Source organism: Euphorbia lathyris, chromosome 5 (genome assembly GCF_963576675.1).
Source record: "Euphorbia lathyris chromosome 5, ddEupLath1.1, whole genome shotgun sequence".
NCBI lineage: Eukaryota > Viridiplantae > Streptophyta > Magnoliopsida > Malpighiales > Euphorbiaceae > Euphorbia > Euphorbia lathyris.
The window spans coordinates 63,775,026-63,799,144 of NC_088914.1; the positions used below are offsets into that span (position 1 = coordinate 63,775,026).

Genomic DNA, 24,119 nt, shown 5'->3' on the forward strand with positions numbered 1-24,119 from the left:
CGTAAACTCGTACTGGATTAATGGATCACTGGTTAAACTACCCGAATGGATAGATTTTTACCAATTTTGAATAATGCAATATTTTATAGTTCTCTGAATCGATTCCGATCGACCCGGCCTCTCTAGTTTTGACTAACATTGGCTAAAATACAGAGATAATTGTTAGCAATTGTTTCTCCTAAATCTTTTGTTGTACTTTTGGAAAATTGTTTGATTAATTGAAAAGAAATGAACTTTTATTAAAATAAAAAGCACTATAAAGGTTTACATATTAATTTTTGTAAAGTATAATTAATTGACAGAGTGACAGGTTGCTTAATCAACTTTTATTCCTTATTATTTCCAGAATTAATAAAGTAAGTTTTTAAAGCAAAAATAAAGTAGGTGCCCATAACACCCTGGAAAGGCAATACATCATGCTAGCTTCTCTCCCTTTTTTTATTTGAAAAAATATTACTAAATTTTGATTTTATTTTATAAAAAAAACAATAAATGTGAATGGAAACCTATTTAATTAAATTGAATAGGGTAAGGAATGATTAGAAAAATCAGGCGAAAATAACTCTCATCCATGATCCTATAATTAGAATGTCTTAAAATCATACACACACATTCACATTCCTTTCTTTAATGCACAAAAGACTTTCTGTTTCTTACAAATTTTAATTATTTTATTACTCTTTTAATCAAATAAAAAAAAAAGGAATTAAGGAGGTGTTTGTTTGCATGACTTTCATACTTAAGTCTTTAGAGGATTACATGTATTAAGGCCTATGCAAATAAAACTAGATGTTTCTTCTGATATAGAGAGAAACAGAAAGAAAGAAGGAATCATCAAAAGAAAATGTTGCAGAGAGCAGCAAGCAATGCTTATTCATGGTGGTGGGCTAGCCACATCAGAACCAAGCAATCTAAATGGATGGATCAAAACCTTCAAGGTAACTTCCCTTTCTTCATCTTATCTACTAGCGTTTCAGCGTTTCGTGTCCGTATCCCTTTCTGTTTCCTATATGTGTTTAGATTTATAACAATGAGCAAATTTTCTTTGTATTCCAAATCAATTTTGATTCATTCAATCTGTGACAGAAACTTGAATGAAATTTTTTATTTGGTTTAGTAGTTTTGGGGATTTATTCACCTAAGATCTGGATGTTTCAATGATCAATTTAACATGAAAGTGGTAGAAACATGTTGAAATTGAATCATTGAGAACAATTGTTCCAGGATTGTTATTTTCTGCAATTTAGGAAACTGCTAAAAGTAATTTGTATTGTGAATTGACAGATATGGAAGAGAAGGTCCAATATGTCCTGAAACTGATAGAAGAGGATGGAGACTCTTTTGCCAGGAGGGCAGAAATGTACTACAAGAAAAGGCCTGAACTTATTAGTTTCGTCGAAGAATCTTATCGAGCATACCGCGCTCTAGCTGAACGTTATGATCACATTTCAACTGAGCTACAAAATGCTAACAACACCATTGCTTCTGTTTTCCCTGAACAAGTACAGTTTGCTATGGAAGATGACGACGAAGAAGAAGCCTCAAGCCGTCGCTTCCCTAGAAAGGCTTCAGAGCCTTCAAAAGCTAATATTCCCAAAGTCCCAACGAAGGCTCCAAGAGAAGTGAAGAAAGCTTTCACGCCGGCTAATAAGAAATTACAATCTAGGATGTCCATGAAAGTACCTATTGCTCATCCAGTTGCTAAGTCCGGTTTGAGCAGCTCCGAAGGACTTCATGAAATCGACAAGCTGCAGAGAAATATTCTGGCTTTGCAAACTGAGAAGGAGTTTCTTAAGAGTTCTTACGAGGGTCAGCTAGCCAAGTATTGGGAGATTGATAAGGAAATCACAGCAATGCAGGAGAAGGTTTGTGTTTTGCAAGATGAATTCGGTGCAGGCACTGTTATTGAAGATAGTGAAGCTCGCACTGTGATGGCTTCAGCAGCCCTGAAATCGTGCCATGATACTTTGTCTCAGTTGGAGAAAAAACACGAGAAATCTGTAGAAGAAGCTAAAGTGGAGCATGAAAGGATCGATGATGCTCGAGAGAAGCTGAATTCACTCAAGGAAGAAATTTTAGATGAAAAGATCGATCACAAAAATCCAGTTGGTGGTAAAGGCGCAGCAGGAGAGTTGAAAAACTCAGACCAAGAACCGGAAACCATCACTCAAGAAAGAAAGGATATGGAGTTGTTGCGTGAAAAGATTAGGGAACACATTAGTGCTGGACCTTCATCTTTATCTGTGACAGAATTTGCAGAGCAAATTGATGAGGTTGTGAACAAGGTCATTAACTTAGAAGCTTCAGTTTCAGTACAGACAGCTCTTATACAGAGAATGAGAACAGAAACAGATGATCTTCAAACAAAAATCGGAATCCTCGAAGGTGATAAGGCAACACTTATCAATGGGAAAAAAGATTTACGAGAAAAGCTGAGAGAAATGGAGGAAAAGTTAATTGGACTTCAGGAGCTAGACCAAACTGTTGAAGGCCAGAATAAGAGTCTCCAAATGCATTTTAGTGAAGCACATCAAGATCTCGATCAGCTTAACGAGAAACTGCATAATGTGAAGCCAGATGAGGAGCCTAATGCTTCTGTTGAAGTGGATGCAGAGGTCAGAACTGTTGAAAGCATTCAAGAATTGCAGAATTCAAAGCTGCAACCGGAGATTAAGGATTCTGATACGTCGCTGAAAGACAATGAATCTAATCTTGATGAATCACAAACTGTGAAACAACAAGAGCAGATTGAAGGCGTTGAAGTTTCGGACTCTTCGCATAAGGAAAAGGCAAGCGATGATGACAAAGAAGGTGAGCCTGACTGGAAGCACTTGTACACCGTAGGTATGAAAGATAGAGAAAAGTTTTTACTGGATGAGTATACTACAGTTCTTCGAAATTACAAGGATGCCAAGAAGGAGCTCCTAGATGCAGCACAGAAAAACGGGGATGGCCTCTTCGATATAACAATACAGTTAAGAGAGCTAAGAAGTGCTAATGCGAAGAAGGATGAACTGATTAAAGTGTTGCGAAGTAAACTAGGTCTTCTTCAAGCAGGAACCGGGGATGAGAATGAATCTGAGACAGAATCCTTTACAGAAGCAGATGATAGATTGTTTTCGATGGAGCTGCCAGAAATCTCACTAGTTGAACAAAAATTCCGGACAGGCATTGATGAAGTGCTAGAGGAGAATTTAGATTTCTGGTTAAGGTTCAGCTCTACATTCCATCAAATACAGAAGTTTGAAACTGAAATAAAAGATTTACAGTCTGAATTGTCAAAACTCGAGGAAAAACAAAAGAAGCAAGAGGGTAGCACTGATTCAAAAAAGCAAGATAGTAGTAACCATGATGCAAAAAGTGCTCTTAAATCAGATGCAAAACCACTATATGCTCATCTTAGCGAGATACATACAGAATTATCAATGTGGCTAGAAACAGGAGTGCAATTGAAAGATGAAGTGAAGAGCAGATTCTCATCGTTGTGCGATATTCAAGAAGAAATAACAGCTGCATTGAAGGAGAGTGCTGAGGATGACGACATCAAGTTTACAAGCTACAATGCAGCAAAATTCCAAGGTGAGATTTTGAACATGAAGCAAGAGAATAACAAAGTGGCCGATGAACTGCAGGCTGGCTTAGATCATGTCACGACACTCCAGTTAGAAGTTGAGAGAACTTTGGCGAAGTTGGGCGAAGAATACAAGCTTTCTGGCTCAAAGGACCAACCCAATATCCAACTTCAACATTCAGACAGCCGATCTCGTATTCCTTTGCGCTCATTCATCTTCGGTATCAAACCCAAGAAGCAGAAGCATTCCTTCTTCTCGTGTGTCACCCCTCTGCAAAAGAAATATAATGGGTTTAAATCAGGAGTAAGTTTGTAGATTGATTCTGCTTGCTGATGAGCTGCACCCTTTTTCTCTTTTTTTGTTCTAGTATTTCCTGTTGGCGGGGAATGTTTTTCTTACTTTCTAGATGTTTACAGGTAACAAATACATCAGGATTGTTCAGAATTTTTGAATGCCATGGTTTGATATTATTTATTCACATCTTTCTGCTAAATGATCCTTACTCTTTTTCCCTATTTTTACACTTCAAGACCTGTAATTGGTTCTACTGTAACATATTTTTGTCAAGATTTACATACATTAGACATTGAATCTGAAGATGCAAATCACGAGGATCAATATTGCTGCAGAAAATAAGAACATTGAAATTTTTTCTTACAATGCTTCTTCCCTTTATCGAAGGACTAACCTGTTACATGAGGCAGGCAATGTCTACATGGATAACTGGGTCAATACATCAATATTTGATAAGATCGTTTCACTGCGTGATGGATGGAATCATCCGTCTCGAAATACCATACACGTTTATGAATCATACAAGTTGAAACTAAGCTAGTCTGAAACATCAATACTGTTAGCTTATTATATAGCGAATGTCTGAAAAGGATAACAAAAAAACATAATCCTCTGCCCCTCTCTAGTCCAAAATTTTGAAGGATAACTATCAAAGTTGTGAATGATATAAGAAAAGCTCAAATGACTCTAATACAGCAACGGAAACTGTTTTCTTTGCTTCGTTTAGAAAATTCAGTAGGCTATGTATGCTCACGCGAAAAATGCATTTACAGGGGGGGAAAAATCACAACCAAGTTACTCTCGATCGTAGAACTTACAGCATAGAATGAATTTTTGTGCTACTATGTGTTACTAAGTAATATGTGAGAATTCTTATACTGGATATTCTCAATTACATTTCACCAAAGCACCCTATAGTATCTACATTAATCCTTGATCCACCATATAAACAAAAGCATCAGATTTACATCTCCCTCTTATGAGAAACCATCACAGCCAGGCCTCTTGATAGGCTATTGTAGTTCACTGAAAGATACCTCCGACACCACCTTAGCTCCCCTTCCCTTTGCTATGTAAAGCCCTATGTGATGCATCAGCTCCTGGAATGAAGCAAAAGCAAATAAAATAAAACATAAAAAACAAATCCCTCTAGTATGTATGTATGTTCATGCCACTGTTAGAAATTAACAGAAACACTTGGCTACTAAAGAAGCCAGTTATGTAAGAAAAACCATCATACAAATCAAAAGAATTATTTCTCTCATGTTTTAATTCATTCATAGCACTCTTAAAGTAACCAACCAATATTTGCATCTCTTTTCCAATTCAGCTGCAACACCCTATTCTCCATTAACAACCAACCTAACAACATCATTTACAGTATTAATTGTATTTCCAGTTGGTTCTTTAAATCAAATCCTTATGTTCAGGCTCAACCATGCCCAGGAGCTTTTATTTAAAAATTAAAAGATTTGAGCAACACACCAATTGAATTGGAACATGATCTAGTCACATTATTTCAGGTAAGCCCTCCAAATATGAGTGGATCAGAAGAAAGAAAAGAGAGTCAGGGGATATAAAACAATTTTGTGAAGGAAAGAGTCATGAGGCTTATGGTACTCGGAAAGTCACTTGTCTTTTTCCCCTGAATATTGCTATCAGTTACTGTTATATATCGAGCAAAAAAAAAATAGTATATTTATGTACAGCCAAACATCTGTGCTGCTATAAGCAGTTGCTTGAAAACAAGAAACATGATAATAAACAGATGATACTTGCTCTACGGTGATAAGCTTTGCAAATTTATAACCCATTACTCTTCTATGTAACTTAGGAATGAAAAGGCCTGTTAGCTAATCCAACTCCGTACAATGAAACAATAGAAGACACACAACAGAAACAAAAAAAAAAAAAAAACGAAAAGTCCCTTTTAGAACCATATTTCGGTTTGATGCAAATTCAATCAATATCCAAGGACCAGTTCATATTTAAGTCCACATGTTAATGGATAGCTTTCATTATCAACTAAAATTTAGGCAAAAAGAACCACTTCTAAACAGATAAAACATAGGGTAGGCAAATCTATACTTGAACAACTTTTTTTTTATAACGAACAATTGTCATGGAACCGATTTAACCAACAGCTCAAACTGATAGTTAAAGCACAATCATATATCTTATATTAATCTCTGACACACACCCACACGCAAATGCCCCTTAGGCTTGCAGCGTGCACAACACAGGCCCATCCCGCCGCCATGTGCTTTTAATTCCACAAATTAATGAGGTTACCAGGACTCGAACCCTCAACCGTTTGGTCCAAGCAGCTCTGATACCATGTGATGGAACCAATTTAACTAAAAGCAAGCTGATAGTTAAAGCCCAATTATATATCTTATATTAATCTCTGACAATAATGCCTTGTTCCGTCTAAATGCAGACAGTATTTGACATTTATGTTGCAAATAATTTGACTGCATCAGTTCATACACATATATTGAGGCAAAAAGATGGATGGATTCAGCAAACAATGAAGAAACAACTGAAAGTACCTGGGGATGTGCAACAGCATCTTTGATATTTACGGCAACATGAACTGGAAAGTCAAAGGTTGCACAAGCTTTAGAATAGACAATGACTTCCTCTAAAGGAGCAAGAATCCCCCTATTTCTGGCAGATAAAGTTGAACTCACAAAATCCAGCACACATATATCTGTACATATCCCTACCACCAATACCTTGAATAACAAAACCACATTACATTAGACATGAAAACCAAACAAAGAGCACTAGAGACAGTCTATGAACAGAAATACTCACAATTTTGATTTTATTATCTTTGACCCAATCAATAAACACATTGGAACCATCTTTCTCAATTGAACCCACAAACCCATCAATGCAATCCTTGCACTTCAATACCACATTAGGTTCCTCTTCCAACCATTGCAATTCTACATATTATAAAACCAATAAAAATGAGATAACAGAATCTCAAAACACTAAATTCAGCAGTAGAAAAGCAGAGTACTAAACCTGGAACAAGTCTTGCCTCATCAGTTCCAGCAATACAATGAGGCGGGTAAGGATGCTCAGGAATATCAGGATGATGGGTATCAAGAAAGGCTAAAACAGGCCAATTCTTATCACAAAATGCTCTGGCAAGCCTCACCGACTCCTCAACCATCGTCGATATTTGCTTGTCCGGCTGCTTTGGGGCCTTGTGGATCAAAAGATATAAATTTTTTTAAGAATTTTGAATCAAACCATACATATGCAAAGAAAGAGAAGAAGAAAATACCAAATTGCCAGCGCCGACAGTGCAGAATCCATTAACAAGATCGACGAGGACAAGGCCAATGTTAAGATGACCATTAATAAGAAAAGAATCTTGTTGTAGAGGGAGCTCCTGCTTCAACAAATCAATTGATTCAGATACCATGGTATATCTTCTGTGTGTGTTTCTGGTTTCTGGGTATTGAAGAAATTGAGAGAGAAAGAAAGAGCGTGGTCAAATGCTGGTAACCAAGTCAACCAGTGTAGTTCTTATTATAGAGGGGAAAATTCAAATAATGGGAAGACAGCATAAGAATGAGTATCAGAAATAGGCGTTGAACAGAGAAAGCTGATTTGCTCAAATGACAAATCCACCTAAAAAGGAGAAAACAAACAAAACGGGTACTATATTATATTAGCCTAAATTACATTCATACCTACCAAACTTTACTGATTTTCAACGTATGGTTGCTAAATTAAAACACATGACATAAGAGAAATCATTTAACTTTACATTGTTTGACACTTGATTATCTTGATTAATTAGAATCTTACGATATAAATTAAAATCATAGTAAGATTTAAATTTAACAAGATCTAATGATCACTAACCAAATTCATTTGGTCAGTCAATAACTAATTAAAAATTACCGTTCTAATATTATAATTACTAAAATTTAATTAATGTTTCAAAATGATGGTTGATGACATCAAAATAAAAAATTTCAAGAATTGTTAATATTTTAAGAAATTTTAATTCTTCAACTTGGTTTTGAGATCATTTAGGTATTGTTTGGTTATGGGATAGAAAACTTCAAAAATTATGATTTTGAAAAATAAAATACATGACTTCGTGGTAAATATGTTTCTAAACAATATTCGTAGATATTACCATTTTAAAGTTGTCAACGGTCATTTTGAGGTGTTGGTTCATATTTAGTTGTCATAATGTTAAAAAGTATACGTTTTGAAGTTTAGTGGCGAGACCGTGAAAATGAATAAAGTTCAGTGGTCATGGGTGTAATATATCCTGTTATATTATAAAGATAACTAATTCATTGTTTATTCATAAATCATTAAGTTGAGTCTTCAAGTTAGCTACCTTAATTATTATGAATACATCATTTTTAGAATGTATTTGTTTGTTTTATACTTAAAAATGTATATTTTGCTATTAAGAGGTACAATCACAAATGATGTCATATTTCCCACAAAAATAAATCATATATTTTTTTAAACAGCTTAATCATATAGTAATATTCCAAGTCAGATTTCTGAATTCAGCCTTATTTGATTCCATGAATGGAAATTGCGAACTCAGATTCCATGGGTATGCTATTTTTATACATATTCTAATATTTTTATTTAACTCTATTGCTCAGTTCAGATTCGATAGGCCCCGCGTGATTCATTAATTTGGGAAGGTACGCTGCGTAATATAAATATTCACCCTTTGGATACTAGTAATTTGGCCTATATTGCTTTTTCTTCTCCATTTGTTATTAAAAAGATTTTTTTTTTTTGTTTTTTCTTCATTTTTCCTCCATTTATTAAAAAAAAAGATTTATTTGACAAAAAAAAAAAATACAATTCTTATACTTTCAAAAGCATCTAATATTTATATAAAAAAAAATTGATCCTAAGAATATTCAAATCCTATCATGAATCTCACATATACGGAGAAATAGCCGGATCCAAGCTGGATGGGCATATTATCTGACAACCCTTAGAGGAAGGGGAAATGAATTTCAAAAACAGTTGAAGTTTAGAAACTATTTAGGGTATTCGGTTACTTACTTTTCATCTTCTATTTGCCTTTTTACTTTAAAAACCAGAGTTTTAAGTGTTTAGTTTTTATAGATGAAATGTGGCATTTTACAAAAACAGAATCGCAGCTTTTTAAAAAAAAAAAAAAACAGTTTTTTTCAACAGCAGATAGCCAACAGTCCCTTAATATCATCACACTAAACATGAAAACTATACTCATTTGGTTCCTCAAATTAGTAGTAGCAAATTCAACGCCTTCTAGAAAGCAAGAATGAATCCAAGAGGCCAAAGTTGCCCTGGACCACAACTAAATTTAACTAAGCAAAAGCATCGCTCAACTACATAGCAAAAAACTCAGTAGACAATCTGATAAGGCCGGTATTTACATCATGTGGACTCGCTGGAAATTTGCACATACAAATTGCACAAGCACTACAGAGATTAATTAGAGCTTCCTTTGCCTTTGCCTTTGCTTTTGCCTTTGTCATCTGGTGGGAGTTGGAGACCCATCAGCCCAAGCAGATTGGAAGCAGGACCAGCTTCTCCTTGTTGGGAAGAAAAGGAATCTAGAAGACTCTTCACCAGGTTCACATCAACATCCACTGGCGTAAACTCTTCATCCATGTCATTTGATGTTCCCTACACAATTTTCATCAAGTCAAATTAAATGCTACAACCAAAATTTTGAGACCAACAAAAATAAAATATACTCGTACATGCAACGGGAATTGGGGAACACAGCCCAAAATTTTCAATTTGAAGCTCAAGTCAAGTTGAAAATATAACGCATTACAGTATCTGTAGATGCAAAGATGAGTGGACTACCTCTTTCTTGTTGGAGGCCTGCTCATTTGCACGAACGAAGCTCTTTTGGAGAGTGGTGTTCTTCAGCTCCTCATTTAAAGCGTTTGAATAAGTATGCATGAAAGTCTCCTCTCCCTCCTCATTCTCCTCAAAGGGTTCCATGATATCACCTCCATCTTCAGATTCGTCTGCCAACATTGGTTATGTTAATATAAGAACAACAATGTGCTAAGGAGCCTGTAATTTTTATTCATGGTAAGCATAGCCACATGTTTCTAAAGACCAGCAACAAAGACTGTAAACAAACAATTTTATAACCGACAAGACTGCAAATCTTAGATTTTTTAACTCAACCAGTTATTATTTGCTAATGAGCTTCAGGTAATTAACCCCAAAAATATTATCCTTACCTCCGTCATAGATGTGTCTGTTATGGAAGAGAAAGAGACTAGCAAACGTGTACATATGTGAGTGACTGACACACGGAGGACGTGCGTTTACACATGTGTGTGTAGATTATGAATCTTAGTCTTATCACAATTGTACAGGAAAGGATGGAAAGATGCATAAACAAAGAACCAAAGTCCACAGGTACAATTGAGACTTAATCACCAACCAAACAAGAACAAAAGAGATTCAGAACTCAAAATCCAAACAATACTGCACCCAGTAAAATAGAAAAATAGGAACTTACCAAAATCCATGTCAGATGATGATGTTTCTTCGGTATCACCATCACTGGTATTATCTTGAGGATCACGAGTCTTCATCACCGACTCCATGTCTTTTAGAAAACGGTCCACATCGATATCTACTTCCAGGTTCCTTTAAGAAAATCAGGAAGTACAAATCTGAATCAGTTGCTTGCGCACTGGCACTAATTTCTATAGAAAAAGAATATGCAAATGGGATAAAAATGTTGACATATCCAGTCATTCAAGAATCTATCTGAATCCATTGCATGAGGACCAGACGCAACAAGGAGAGAGCAAAAAGTTATCTTAAAAATAAAAAAAAAAGTTGGCATCTGCTTCTAAGAACACTCTAGCCAAATCTACTAGAGGAGGATATTAAATCAGAATGGTTTTTAATAGAATACCATCATGGTTAAAGAAGTGTCACAGCTCTTATCAACTATCACCATTCAACAAAATGATCAGGGAATAACCAACTAAAAACCAGACACATCTCTGCTAACTAATCAAATAACGCCATTTTTAGCTAGTTGCATCTCACGCACATTCATCAGAACTATAGTACATGATGCACATTATAATTTGTGTTCCTTGCATTGCAGCATCTTAAAAAATCCCAACCAAAATTATATAATACAAAATTATAGGCTATAGATATGGCAAGCTGACAAGGTATTGCTCTGATTGTCAAGAGAATACATCACCTCATGAATAGCATTCCCTTTAACATACACGGTTTAGAAACAATTCGCACAATGGTTCAATCACATGAACCACCTGTGTGACTAATGTCCCTAATCCCAAAGATTAATATTAAGATGTCAACCATCTCAAAACAAAACCTTTCAGGTGAGTGTCTAAAAAGAGATTTCAAGTCTCTACCATGATCTGGTTTTATACATCTAAAAAGATCTTACACATCCTTATATCTTGTGCTAAAATTTTACTAAATACATAGGGGGAGCTAATATTTGAATTCTAAACCATTGGCTCCAAAGTTCTGAATCCATTCAACCTAAAAGCTCAAGCTTATAAGTAAAAACAGAAAAACGAGGATTTTCAAATTAAACACCATGTTTAAACCGTCAAGTACAATAAAGTTTAAGCAACCATGAAAAGCAGTATGAGAACAAAATATCAATGCTCAACCAAATTAATATCTCTACTTAGCAAAGTGGGACCACAATCATATAAAGCCCAAACTAGGGCAGCCTAGACTTGAAGCTATTTCACCACATCTAAGCATTGAACTCAAGTCAAATTAATCCACCTGGTTCAACCAATCTTGCCAGTGTGGCAGTACTCACCAGAGAAACACAACTGAACATTAACAAATACAACTAAATTGTTAAAGGAGATCAAATTAACAGCAATCATGGTTATGCACAAACCTGTCTTCTGGAACTTCTGCTCCTTTGTAGCTGGACACCTTCTCCACAAACGCCTGCATGGTTTTTGCAATATGACCAAGATCAAAATCAGCAAAGTCAGCATCAGATGAAGGACCAGCATCCTGCTGCTCTTTGGACTTCTGTTTCTTCTTCGATTTAGCATTATACATATCCATCTCTTTTTGTCTCTCCTGAAGAGCAGTATTCAACTCATTCTCTCCATTGTAAAGCCAAGAATCATCATCAGAAGGAGGAATCTCCTGATTCTGAAAATCATCAGCCGAATGTGGTGTAGCAAGTATCTCATCAATTCGTCTCACGGGAGCACTCATCATCTCACTGCAATTATAGCATGTTAATTACAATTAAAACAGTGATTATTAAGAGGTAGACAAGCATATGTTATGAAAACAGCCTAAATTTGTATCATTGCATTTATACCCTCAAAGAAAAACTGGATTCATAGCCCTTGAAACAGTAATTTGCAAGATGGTAGAAGCATAGCAATGGCTCATAACAGGTGATTTGAGTTCAAATTTGCAGAATCTCAATTCCAGCAAAGCAAAATCTAAAAGCACAATGCAACATGATCCCTAAGGGTCTGCTTCTCCACATAAATTCCTATCCCCCATTTACCTCCACAAAACAAGCATGTCCTTCTCCAAATCAGGAAGAAATACCAGTAGATATCATTTTGATCCTAACACTCACGGAAAGAAAAAAAAAATGCATAAACTAGAAAGCATATTAGAAACTACCTGGTCTTTGTAAACAGAGCACTGTTTCTATAATACTCCTCAGCTTTCTCCAGCAACCTCTTGTACTCCTTTGAGCCCGGCAACAATCCTTCGAAGTACCCACTCGTCTCCAAAGTTTCCTTGTACTTATTCCACGTACTCCCTTTCCCTTCCTCGCCTTCTTTCCTCCTTAACTGATACATCATCTCGAACCCACAAGCAATCTTCATTCCCGACTCTGCCTCCAAATACGCTCTCATATCATCCCCTCTACTTGGCATAGGATAGCACTTGGGTGCCTGAAAGTTCTGCTGCATTAATTGCGCATACATGGCCCTAGACATCTTAACGCCCAACGAGACCAGTTCCTCCTCTCTTCCTTTACTTAAAAACTTCTCCATTTTCGCTGCGTACTTCATCGTATCAATATCTCTATCGTAGAACCCCTCAACTGCCAAAGATACTAAGCATGGTTCGTGCTTGAGAACTTGCGCCACTGATACCGGAACCCTAACCCGAACCTGATGCGTATTTTGTCTCGCTCTCTCTGGATACTGCGAAATCCGGTGTTTCACCGCTTTCTGAATAGCCTCCGTAGCTCGTGACTCCTCTTCGTAGTAAATCAAAAATTTCAATGAGTCGATTAAGGTAGGGTTAGCTAAGCGGCTTTGGGGGACGAGATGAAGATCGCCACGGCGAATGAAGACGCGGTTAGCACTGTTTTCGGGGTCAATCCAGCGAGGAAGATGAAAAGCGGCTTCAATGAGGAGGAACTCGCCGTCGTTATCCCATACGCGAATAGAGAGGGAAGGGAATTGGCGGGAGATAAGGAAGAGGAGAAAGACGACGAACCATTCATCCTCAATATTGTCGCCGAAACGGAGCTTGCCGTGGAGGTGGGGGATAGAAGAGTTGGAGGAACAGAGGCAGGAAGGGGAGGAGAAAGAGGAGATAGATAGAGAGAAAGGGTCATGTTGCCAAATATAAGAGGAAGTGTAAGGAGAAATGAATTGAAGGATTTGAAGATGAAGAGATTGGAGGGAAAGGGATGGAGTAGAAGAAGAAGAGAAGGAATTGGAGAGGGAAGAATCAGGGAATATTGCGAAAAAAACGGTATCTTCTGGTACGCGGGAGTGAGTATCGGCAAATACTGAGGTGAAAGGGTCTCGGTCTGACGGTGTCGCCATGAGTTTGGTCGCAGCCGGTGGTGGCCACTGGCCAGTTAATTATAGCTGCTTGCATATGACGGCTGAACCTTGGAGAGGGCTTGAGCTAGTTAGGGCCCGTTCGTTTTGCCTGCCTTTTGCCGTTGCTGTTTGTCGTTTCCTGTTACAGTTTGTTGTTTGCTGTTTGAAAATGATGCTTTTCCGAAAAGCATAGATTTTCTGCTTTTAAAAAACTATTTTTCAACTACAAAAGGCAAACAGGAAGTATCTAATCAAACACCTAAAACTCTCATTTTCAAAGTGAAAAGGCAAACTGAGGATCGAAAAAATAGCAACCAAACACCCCCTTAACATATTTGAATCAACGTCAAGTCGTTTAGCTTGTCATTGAAACAAGCTGATTAGTAGCACATGTATGATGTGCCAGTCACCCCTTTAACCAAATATAAAGCTAAAAGCAATATTAATAAGAAAAATCACAGTGAGCTCGTTTCTATCAACCCCTCAAGCTAGACTTATAGATATTTAGAAGTCCAAGTTTGGATATAAATAATTGGAGTGGAGGACCATGTTGTAGTTTAATAAACAAATGAGCAAGTTGATTTTCTAAGCGTAAAAGGAAATGAATGTTTTATTGCATAAGTTTTTATCGGACTAAGTGACCGTCAATTTCAATATATTCTACGCACTCATAGAAGACGGGATTCTGAGCAATATGAACAACATCCTGGTTATCACATAAGAGAGAGAGAGAGATGGGACCATGATAAGAGATAAGAAGGTTCGTGAGTAAGTAGAGAACCCAATGTATCTCACAAGTACAATGAGCTAAGGCTCTATATTCAGCTTGTGATGAACTGCGAGAAACGGTAATTTGTTTCTTGGATTTCCATGAGATAAGAGCAAACCCTAAAAATATGCAAAAACCAGTGAAAGGTTTCCTGGTCTCTGGACAAGTTGCCCACTCGGAATCAGAAAAAGCTTGGAGTTTGGCTTGTTTGAAGGGAAGTAAAGACCTTGTCCTGGGGATTCTTTTATATATCGCAGTATCATATGGGCCCTTTAAAGATCATCAGTAGATGGACAAGATAGGTGTTGGGATAGGTGATTAACAAGGTAAGAAAGCTTGGGTCTGGAATGGGTTAGATACAATAATTTGCCAATGAGCTGCTTATAGCTTGTAATATCATCAAGAAGGGTGGCTCATGGATCAGATTTAAAGTTGGGAACTGTTGGGGTATCAACATGTTTAACATTATGGAAGTTGAAGGTTTCTAACATTTGAATGTCATATTTTCGTTGGCAAAAATGTAATCTGTTGCTGTTACGAGCAATCTCAAAACCAAGAAAATTTTGTAGTGGTCTAAAGTCTCTGAGTTTAAAGTTGTTGTTGAGGTGAGATTTTACCTTATTTAGAGTAATTCTACAGTTACTAGCTAGAAACAAATCGTCTACATAAACTATAACGGCCAGAAAAGAATCTCCTAAAGAATATATGAATAAAGAATGATCTGCTTGACTATGTTGAAGACCAAACTACAGTAATGCCTCTCTAAGTTTAATATGCCACTGCATATCAGCCTAGCGTAACCCATATAAATATTTATGTAGCTTATAAACAAGGTTTGGAGGAGATGGATGTGTTTGAAAACCATTTGGAATCTTCATGTAAACATCCCCATTGAGATCACCGTTTAAATAGGCATTTGTGATGTCCATTTGATCAAGGTGACAATTGAATTGAGCTGATAATGCTAACAACAATATGATGGTAGAGATCTTCGCTACAGGTGCAAAAGTGTCAATGAAATCAATTCCCAGTTGCTGTGAGAAACCATTGGCCACCAATATGGCCTTATATATGTCGATTGAATTGCCAACTTTGTGTTTGATTTTGAAAATCCATCTGCAACCAATTGTGATTTTATTTGATGGTAAATGGGTAAGAGTCCATGTATTGTTTGTTTTCAAAGCCCCAAACTCGACTTTTATAGCTTCCTGCCAATGTGGGTATTGAATTGCTTCTTTATAGGATTAGGGTTATGAATGTGCCATAAGCTTAAGGGAAAATATGCATTTAGGGGACAAAAGTTGGTCATAGGATATGAAGTGTGAGATATGATATGAATCTTTTATGTTTTGGGCAATGGGGTTGATTTCATGATAATAATAATCATGAAGAGAAGATGGGATATGCTTTTGTTTGGAGGATCTGTGAATTGTGGTTGAGGTGTACTGGATGATATGTGTGGTGAGTGATGAGGTGGTAATATGGTAGGTTGTGTATTTGGGGGTTCAAGATCATCTTGATCTAAATCTAGAAAGGATCAGGAGTCTCAATATTTAATGTTAAGGGTGTTGGGTGTTCAAAAGATGGCATTGAGAATGGAAAGATATCCTCATAAAACTGAACATGTCTATATAAGCAAATTGTATTGGATTGTAAGTTTAGAACTTTGTAACCCTTTACACCAGATTTGAATCCCAAGAAAGCACACTTTATAGCTCTAGGTGTGAGCTTTGTTTTGTACCTCTCAAGAGGAGAAGCAAAGCACAAACAACCAAATACCTTCAAGTTATGCCAAATACCTTCAAGTTATGTCAATCGGGTTTAGTTTTGTGGAGAAGTATGTAGGAAATATTGTTTGAAATGATTTTTTTAATCTGTTAATAAGGTAAACAACGTGGGATATGGCCTCTGGCCAATATGCATTAGGTAGATTGCTTTTCATTAAAAGTTCTCTTGCAACATTTAGGATATATTTGTATTTTCTCTTAACAACACCATTTTATTGTGGTGTTTCAGGGCAAGTTAGTTGATGGATAATACCATGTGTAGAATAAAATGAAGGCATGTTGAATTCTTGGCCATTATCAGATCTAATGGCTTTCACATTTGTGTTATAATGATTAGAAACATAAGCACAGAAAGAAATAAGTGCATCACTAGCTTCTGATTTGTTATGCATCAAATGTAACCAAACAAATCCGCTACAATCATCTACTATAGTAAGAAAATAATGAATTCCATTGATATAATGTTTGATAGGACCTCATATGTCAACGTGAATCATATCAAAAAAATACACTATGAATGGGTGGTACTAATTGGAAAACTCAACTTCTTTTGTTTAGAGAAATGACATACATCACATGGCCTTTACAATTTAGGAAAATTGAAGGGAATAAAGACTGTAAAAATGAAGTTTTTTTTTATAGTGAGGGGTGTCCAAGTCTTAAGTGCCAAAGGGGAAAGGTGTGATGAACTTGGACTGAATGGGTTATGGAAGAATGGCCAAATTGTGGTTCTTTAAGTTGATAGAGACCCCCAACTAGGCTAGTATATCCTATCCTCCTGTGATGTATTATATCATAGATCACACAAGTTAGAGAGTAAACAACATTTGGATATTTGGATTGTGGGTTAGTTTGTTGCTAAATATGAGGTTATATTTGAACTGTGGGACAAACGGAACATCAAGGAGAATAAAATATGGACTCATGTATAGTGCGGTTTCTTAATATACTCTTGACGCAGTTTCTTAGGGAATCATGGGCACGTAAGAAGGCAGTTTTGTTTTATCAAATTTATCTAACTCCATTCACTAATTCTTAAAATTGGTCATCAATAAATGAAGAATGGTTTTTAGATTCCCCCCCGAAGAGGGTAGCAGTGTCTTTGCAGGATTGAGATTCATGCGACATTCTTTGTAAGAATGTAACAAAAGAAGGAAATAAAACTTACAAAAGAGTAAGGTCTCGTTTGTGAAGAAGATGAACAATAAAAAATGCAATACGAAAGTGATTAAATAATCTTTTGATCGCTTATTTAAAGTAAAATGAAAATGGTTCATATTCTCTGAATAAATGACAAAACATGTGTCATACTTCGAGAGAATGAAGAACTTTCTCGAAGAAAGAGAGATTTCTTGAGAACCGCAAAGATCCCTACTAATATTAAAAGACTAGACTATGCTTATGGAAGGGCTTCTCATGATGAATGTGAATATTTGAGATTCGTCTTAGATGACTTTTAATTGGATCCTTTTCATTAGATCAGATATCTCAATTGTCCTTCTAAAAGTTCATTCCTTTCTTACAAGGATATCTCATTCCTACCCTAATTTGAAGACTTAAGTGAGCGTGGATAACTACTAACCTCTTATTATAATTCTTTCCTAAATAGAACATAGTTAATTTGTTCTTATTCAAATATGACTCTTTCCTATATAAAACGTTCTTACTCCTTCAAAAAGGCACACCTTACATATTACATTGTAATATCCGTTACTCTAGCTACTACGATTAGCTTTCTTAGAATTAAAATTGACTTAAGCGTCGAAGAGTCATCCGTCAGAATTCGGTCGTCTCTGTCTTATAGGAACATGAAACTAAAACTTCCAAGAAGACAATCACTTTAATAATATTTATTTTTCACTAATTATATATATACACCAAATTATATGTCCAGTTACTTTATTTTATAGTTAATTTTTAATTTCTTAGTATGTTTATTTAAGGTACATTGATGCTAATGAATATAGACTCGAGTGGTAAGGAGTTGATACTTTTGCTGGTTAGGTTTGATGTTTGATTTCTCCTTCAAACAAAATTTCATCGAGGTCTGTGATTTATTTTGATATTGGAAGTGAGCAAGTCTATTTTTATACTAAAACTTTAAGTAAAAAAGAAAAAGGTACATTGATCAAATTTATTCACCAACTATAAATTAAGCACTAATCTATTATATATATATATAAAGTGTGGAAACAAAAATAACAGATGGCAGCACCATATTAAATCTCTAATATTACGTGGCAGCCTGGGAGAGTAGGAAACCACGTGTCAATATGATAGAATTTTTAATTTTCACCATTTCCCCATATACCCGCCTGCTTTAACTTATTATTATATTAAATAAAGTTAATCAATTAACTCAAAAGCTTATTTTGGTTTCCGATAAAACCTTCCCAAAATCCATTACCATGAATCCCTCTCCACGTCATTTAAAAAAAAAATCCCTTCCCACAATGTTATCCCCCCTAATTAATGAACAGTTTATACGGTTGAATTTTGAGCTGAGAATTCCTGAAATTTGCTTGAATTAAGAGACAACCTATTTTAGCAGGCTAATTTTGTAGTGGTCTCTCGGAGAAGCATCAAATTCTTAGCTTGCAATTAGTCCTTGAATTAAGTAAAATCAATTAGATTCTTGAATTAAGTAAAATTAGCAATTGAGTTTCTATCCGAAAATAAAAAAAACTGTGATATTTGATATAGACTATAATAATATCGGTATTGTTTCAAAATGGATTTAAAGAAGAGTTTCAATCGAATGATATTTTATAAGATCTCAATTGATGATTTTTATTTAGAATAGAAACTCAATTGATAATTTTTAGTTAGTTCATGAACTTGATTAATGATTTTGATAGTTTGAGATTTTAATTGATGATTTTTATAGTTTAGCAACCAAATAAGTATTATGCTTTTTATTTCAAGAGTCCTTATCTTTCCATTCTTATCTTCACTATTTTTTTGAAGATAGTGATAATACTTATATGTACAGTATATCTTTGTACTTTTAAATATAAGTTGTTTTTTTAAAAAAAAAAAAGACCATATAGTGGTTCTTAATCTCTATAATAATTAATTTTGACATGTACTTTAATTTTTTTATTGCAGATAAAAGTTAAAGGACTAATGGGATAGATACGTGTGTGCTGTATAGTCGAAGAGGTGGAATCAATTTAAAGTTTCAAGAGTTTCAAAAGTTTCAAACTTAATTGTATTTTAAACAACTAGAACTACCTCCATATTATTTCCTATATATAAGATAGATGTTGTTAGTTTTCTTTTTTATCTTTTGTATACAGTACGTGTGTTCTAGGTAGATTTCCAAGGTAATCGAGCATTTAGAACTCTTCTATTTTTATTTTTTGTTTTTATTCTTTTTCTTTGTATTTGTGCACATATATTTGCAGCAAGGAAAGGAAGACTAATAAGAAATTTGGATCATTATCAGTACATAAAGATACCTTATGGATGTTATTGAAAGCGATGGTTAATTGTGTAAAGACTGGAAAAAAAACAGCAAATGCATATTCCATGGATGGGTGGATGGTTTGCCTGTGCTATAGAAACATCAAATACGAAATCTTGAATCTTTATATTAATTCAAGAGTATATATCTTTATACCAATTCGAGATTTATATACTCAATCTGTTCTCATTTTTTTCATATCTCATGTTTTCATATTATATCCGAATTTTATATTATTGTATCTACTCATTCCATATTATAAAAAGATGATTATTATTTTTTAATATAGGCAAACATGTCACCGAAATATGATTTCATATCTGAATTTTAATATGATTAGAAAAAATTGGAGAATAAAAGCTAGAATTTTGACGTTATGGAAAGAATTATCCGTGGTTGATATAGAGAGGATTATCTCCATCTTTTTGTGTTCATAGCTGTCGTGCTCCAATGGATTTCTGTTCATTTCTATCGTGCTCTACTGGAATTCTTACGAATAGTGTTTCTTTTCAAAACCATATATATGCATCTCTTTGTGCAGCGTTCCTATGTTGGCTACTCAAAGAATTTATTCTTTTTGGTTCAAATCTATGTGCATTTTTAACTATGTCACATTTGAAAAGAAAAATCCTTACGGAGAAAACAACTGCCGGAGTTCACCTATTCGCTTCTGGCTAATGGTTGTGACATCTATAACCATTATTTGATCATCCTATGATTTTTGAAATTTCTTGCACTTTTGTTCAGAGGAAATTATATTTATAATGTAAATTTTAATTGAATTGTTATTAAAGCTCATGCACTTCAAACTTTAAACCTCTATTATATCTAAAATAGTGCATTTAGCATCTTCTAGAGCAGTGAATTTGTAGAGGATTGATTCAATTGTGCGAGATATTGGGAGGCCTTGTCTTTCTCCGTCGCCCATAAAGCTTATTATGGTTGTAAGAGTCTATCATTAGCCATTTAATTTCAGTTATTATGATTTGGAGTCCAAATCAAGATTATGCTCAGGGAAATCCTTTTCCTCATTATGATTTGGAGTCTATTTCCATTCTTCTTTTTTTAACACTTTGCTCCATAACACCTTAGCGGATGATTTAAATCAAGACTTATAGACAGATGCTTTGATTTAAGACTCAACTTAACGAGGAAGAGGTGGATTATATCATTTAAGATTTTATGTAAAATGGATGAATGAGTAGATTAATATAGGTGGATGTTTGCTGTATTTTACAATTATTTAAATCTCAAAGGGACATAATATCAAATGGAGTGTACCAATTATTTAGGGTGGACAATACTTTTTTTTTGTGAAGAGACAATACCTTTTAGAGAGAAAGTTTAAAAAACGGTAATTTTGAAATATAAAAAACGTAGTTCTATGATAAATATCATACTAAACAAATTTAATTTCTGAAATTTTCTATTGTGAAGTCAATTATGAGTTACTATCAAATTGACAATGTCAATCTAAAATCCTTGATTTGTAAATGGAAAAAAACCTCAATACTCTGTTTTACCAAAAAAAAAAAAACCACAGATATATATCTGCAAATTGGTTAAACCATATGGATTTTTTTTTAATGTTAACCTCTTATATTATTTAGATTTTAAAACTTTAGTTTATTTGTATAAAAGTTAAATTACTCTCCACCTAAATTCTTTTCAAAAGTTATTTGTCACTAATATACATTTATTTTAAATTATATAATAGTGTTTCAAACTATATATTAGAAATAGGTGATAAAGTTTTAGATTTTATTTTCAATTCTGTAATTAATTACATCACTTCAATACAAGGGTCCGTTTGTTTTATCTACGGTTTGTTGTTGCTGTTTGATGTTTGTTGTTGGTAAATGTTGTTTTTTCAAAAAGCAGAGATTCTCTGCTTTCCTGAAATACTAATTTTTTAGTTGTAAAAGGAAAATTGAAGCTCTCAAACCAAACACAAAAAAACTCTCCCTTTTAAAGTGAAAAGCTAAATATATGTCTGAAAAGGAGCAACCAAACACCCCTAAAAATTTTATAGGATAATTTCCACAAATGGCTACATTGATTAAAATCCGAAGAAAAAAAAATCTCGTGGATTGCACGGGTGTAAAGCTAGTTATTATATTGAAGTATGGATATATAAAGATGAATATGTGATAAAATTTGTCTGTAAAATATTTTTTAAAATATTATTCCATCATTTATACGTAAAATATTTTTTAAAATATTATTCCATCATTTATACTTTTTACAGATTCAGCAAGAGCGAGCGATTTATTTTATTCGTGGATCAATAAATCTCTATGGTTGCGATAAAAGAAAAGATCAGATCCAAATGTTCGAAATGACCTAAATGATGAAATTTGGATTGCAGATGCTTTTCTACAGATTTGGATGTACGAGAAGTATATGTTTTATTGTTGTTTTGTATTTTTTTATACATTTTATGGTTTTCTTTACTCTTTGTAGTCATTTCCATTTGTTGGTGGATCTTGTAATGAGTTTAGTTTGTGTTTGTGTAAAGTTTTAGATCTTGTATCGACTTTAGTTTGTACTTGTGTAAAGTTTTATTCTTTACTTTTGCTTATTGTACTTCTTCCTTTTTCACCTACCTAAGATACATGCATTTTTCTCCTAAAAAATGATAAATAATTAATTACTCCTTATATTTTTACCTAACACACTAATCAGTTCACACATATACTTTAAGATCTTAGTTCTTCTTTTTATTTTTGTACATTAAAGTACAAAAATACCTTTAATTATATAAGTAAAAAATTTATCTTTTATTTTTCAAAATTTAATCAAACACATTTGTATTAAATTTGTAGTATATATATATATATATATATATATTGAATGAAAGGTTGGGACGCGAAGGCAGGCCAGACATCCCAACTATGTTGGCACCTCCAGCACAGCCAACAACCCGAATATTATTAATAAAGGAAAAAGTACAGAAGATGGAGAAAGAGACAGAAAAAAGAAAAAAGAAAGTTACAGAAATCTAATGTGAGCTACGTTACACAAATCATCAAAAACAAAAGCCTGACAAAAATGCGGCGCAGAGTGCCACCAGAGAGAAGAGTCAGCCGATTGCCCCATTGCAGCCAACCTATCAGCAGCATGGTTACCTTCTCTAAAAATGTGCGTGGCTTTCCAATTCATGCCAGAAAGTCTTGCTAAGCAGGAATGCCAGTCTTTCTTTATTATCCAAGGAACACCACTTGAGTAAGTATTAAGGAGATTCACGGCATACGATGAGTCAGATTCAATCCAAAGGTTCCTCCAGTTTCTTTCCCAGGCAGCGCTAACAGTATAGATAATAGCCTTCAGCTCAGCAATATGTGCAGGCGAGTTATGAATAGGAAACGCAAAGCATCCCCTCACGAAACCTCTATAATTCCTAAAAATCCCTCCTACCATGGCGCTGCCATTTGAACTCGAAGCCTCGTTAGTGTTTACCTTTATCCAGTTAGTCGGTGGCAGGATCCAACGGACTATTGCAAAATCCGGCTCGGGCGGAGGTCGAGTGCGGGCAGTAGCGGCAGTAGCTCCCTCACTGATAAAGTGCAGCAAAGAACGTCGATAGTTTTGGATTGAAGGGAGTTCGTTATCAAATACGGCCCTGTTGCGGATGAACCAAATGAACCAGATGCAGGTAATAACCGAGAAAATCCAACCTTTCCTCAAGCTCTTGCTCACGCGCACAGCTTTTAGCCCGTTGAAGAACTCGATGAAACCAGAACCAGGACAGCGGCTAACCCCGTGGATATTGCAGACCATCATCCACAAGTCTGTGGCCACCCTGCAATTAATGAACAGGTGCTCGATGGATTCACCATTAGCACGGCAAAGCTCACATCGCTGAGCTAGCGAGAACCCACGATGCTGCAGCTGTGCTTGCACCGCCATCTTGCCGTGTAATAACATCCAACAGGTCGCTGCCCGCCTAGGAGGCACAAACGAATTCCACAAGAAATTGCACCAGTTCACAGGGGTCCCCGGCTGAAGTTCGAGATAAAAGCTTTTAACAGAAAGCATCCCTGTGTCAAACGGCTGCCATACACAACTGTCAGACTCCCCAAAAACCTCAATCTCTCTAATATTATTCTGAATCTGATCCGGTAGGCCCTGTAAATTGGCCCAATTTCCATTCAATCTGTACTCATGGATAGGATTGAAGAGATTAGCCTGCAATTTTTCCGGAATACCCAACTGATCTGCAACAGAAGGGACGATCCATCGATCAGTCCAGAAGTTCAGTTTAGAATTTTCCTCAAACCACCAAATAGTCTTATTCCTGATAGTTTCAAAAATCAATCTCGAAGAGGTCCAGATAGAGGAATTTGCAATGTATTTTTTCGCCAACCCTGAGTT

General features: G+C 35.3%; 3 protein-coding genes across 3 annotated transcripts; 1 reads left to right on the forward strand and 2 right to left on the reverse strand.

Annotated features, from left to right (window-relative positions):
- The first annotated feature begins 517 nt into the window (after nt 1–517).
- Nucleotides 518–4,050, forward strand: LOC136230063 (protein NETWORKED 2A). Its single transcript, XM_066018999.1, has 2 exons — nt 518–938; nt 1,285–4,050. The coding sequence occupies exons 1-2, from the start codon at nt 845–847 to the stop codon at nt 3,885–3,887; spliced, it is 2,697 nt and encodes an 898-aa protein (XP_065875071.1). The 5' UTR covers nt 518–844; the 3' UTR covers nt 3,888–4,050.
- A 354-nt stretch (nt 4,051–4,404) lies between these two features.
- LOC136230065 (nicotinamidase 1) lies at nt 4,405–7,502 on the reverse strand. Its single transcript, XM_066019001.1, has 5 exons — nt 7,168–7,502; nt 6,903–7,086; nt 6,687–6,820; nt 6,419–6,604; nt 4,405–4,966 (listed from the first exon to the last, which is right to left on the reverse strand). Exons 1-5 carry the CDS (start codon nt 7,306–7,308, stop codon nt 4,880–4,882), a joined length of 732 nt encoding a protein of 243 aa, XP_065875073.1. The 5' UTR covers nt 7,309–7,502; the 3' UTR covers nt 4,405–4,879.
- Nucleotides 7,503–9,096: 1,594 nt separating this feature from the next.
- Nucleotides 9,097–13,762, reverse strand: LOC136230064 (protein ecdysoneless homolog). Its single transcript, XM_066019000.1, has 5 exons — nt 12,558–13,762; nt 11,800–12,138; nt 10,408–10,538; nt 9,735–9,901; nt 9,097–9,548 (listed from the first exon to the last, which is right to left on the reverse strand). The coding sequence occupies exons 1-5, from the start codon at nt 13,721–13,723 to the stop codon at nt 9,351–9,353; spliced, it is 2,001 nt and encodes a 666-aa protein (XP_065875072.1). The 5' UTR covers nt 13,724–13,762; the 3' UTR covers nt 9,097–9,350.
- Between the last annotated feature and the right edge of the window lie 10,357 nt (nt 13,763–24,119).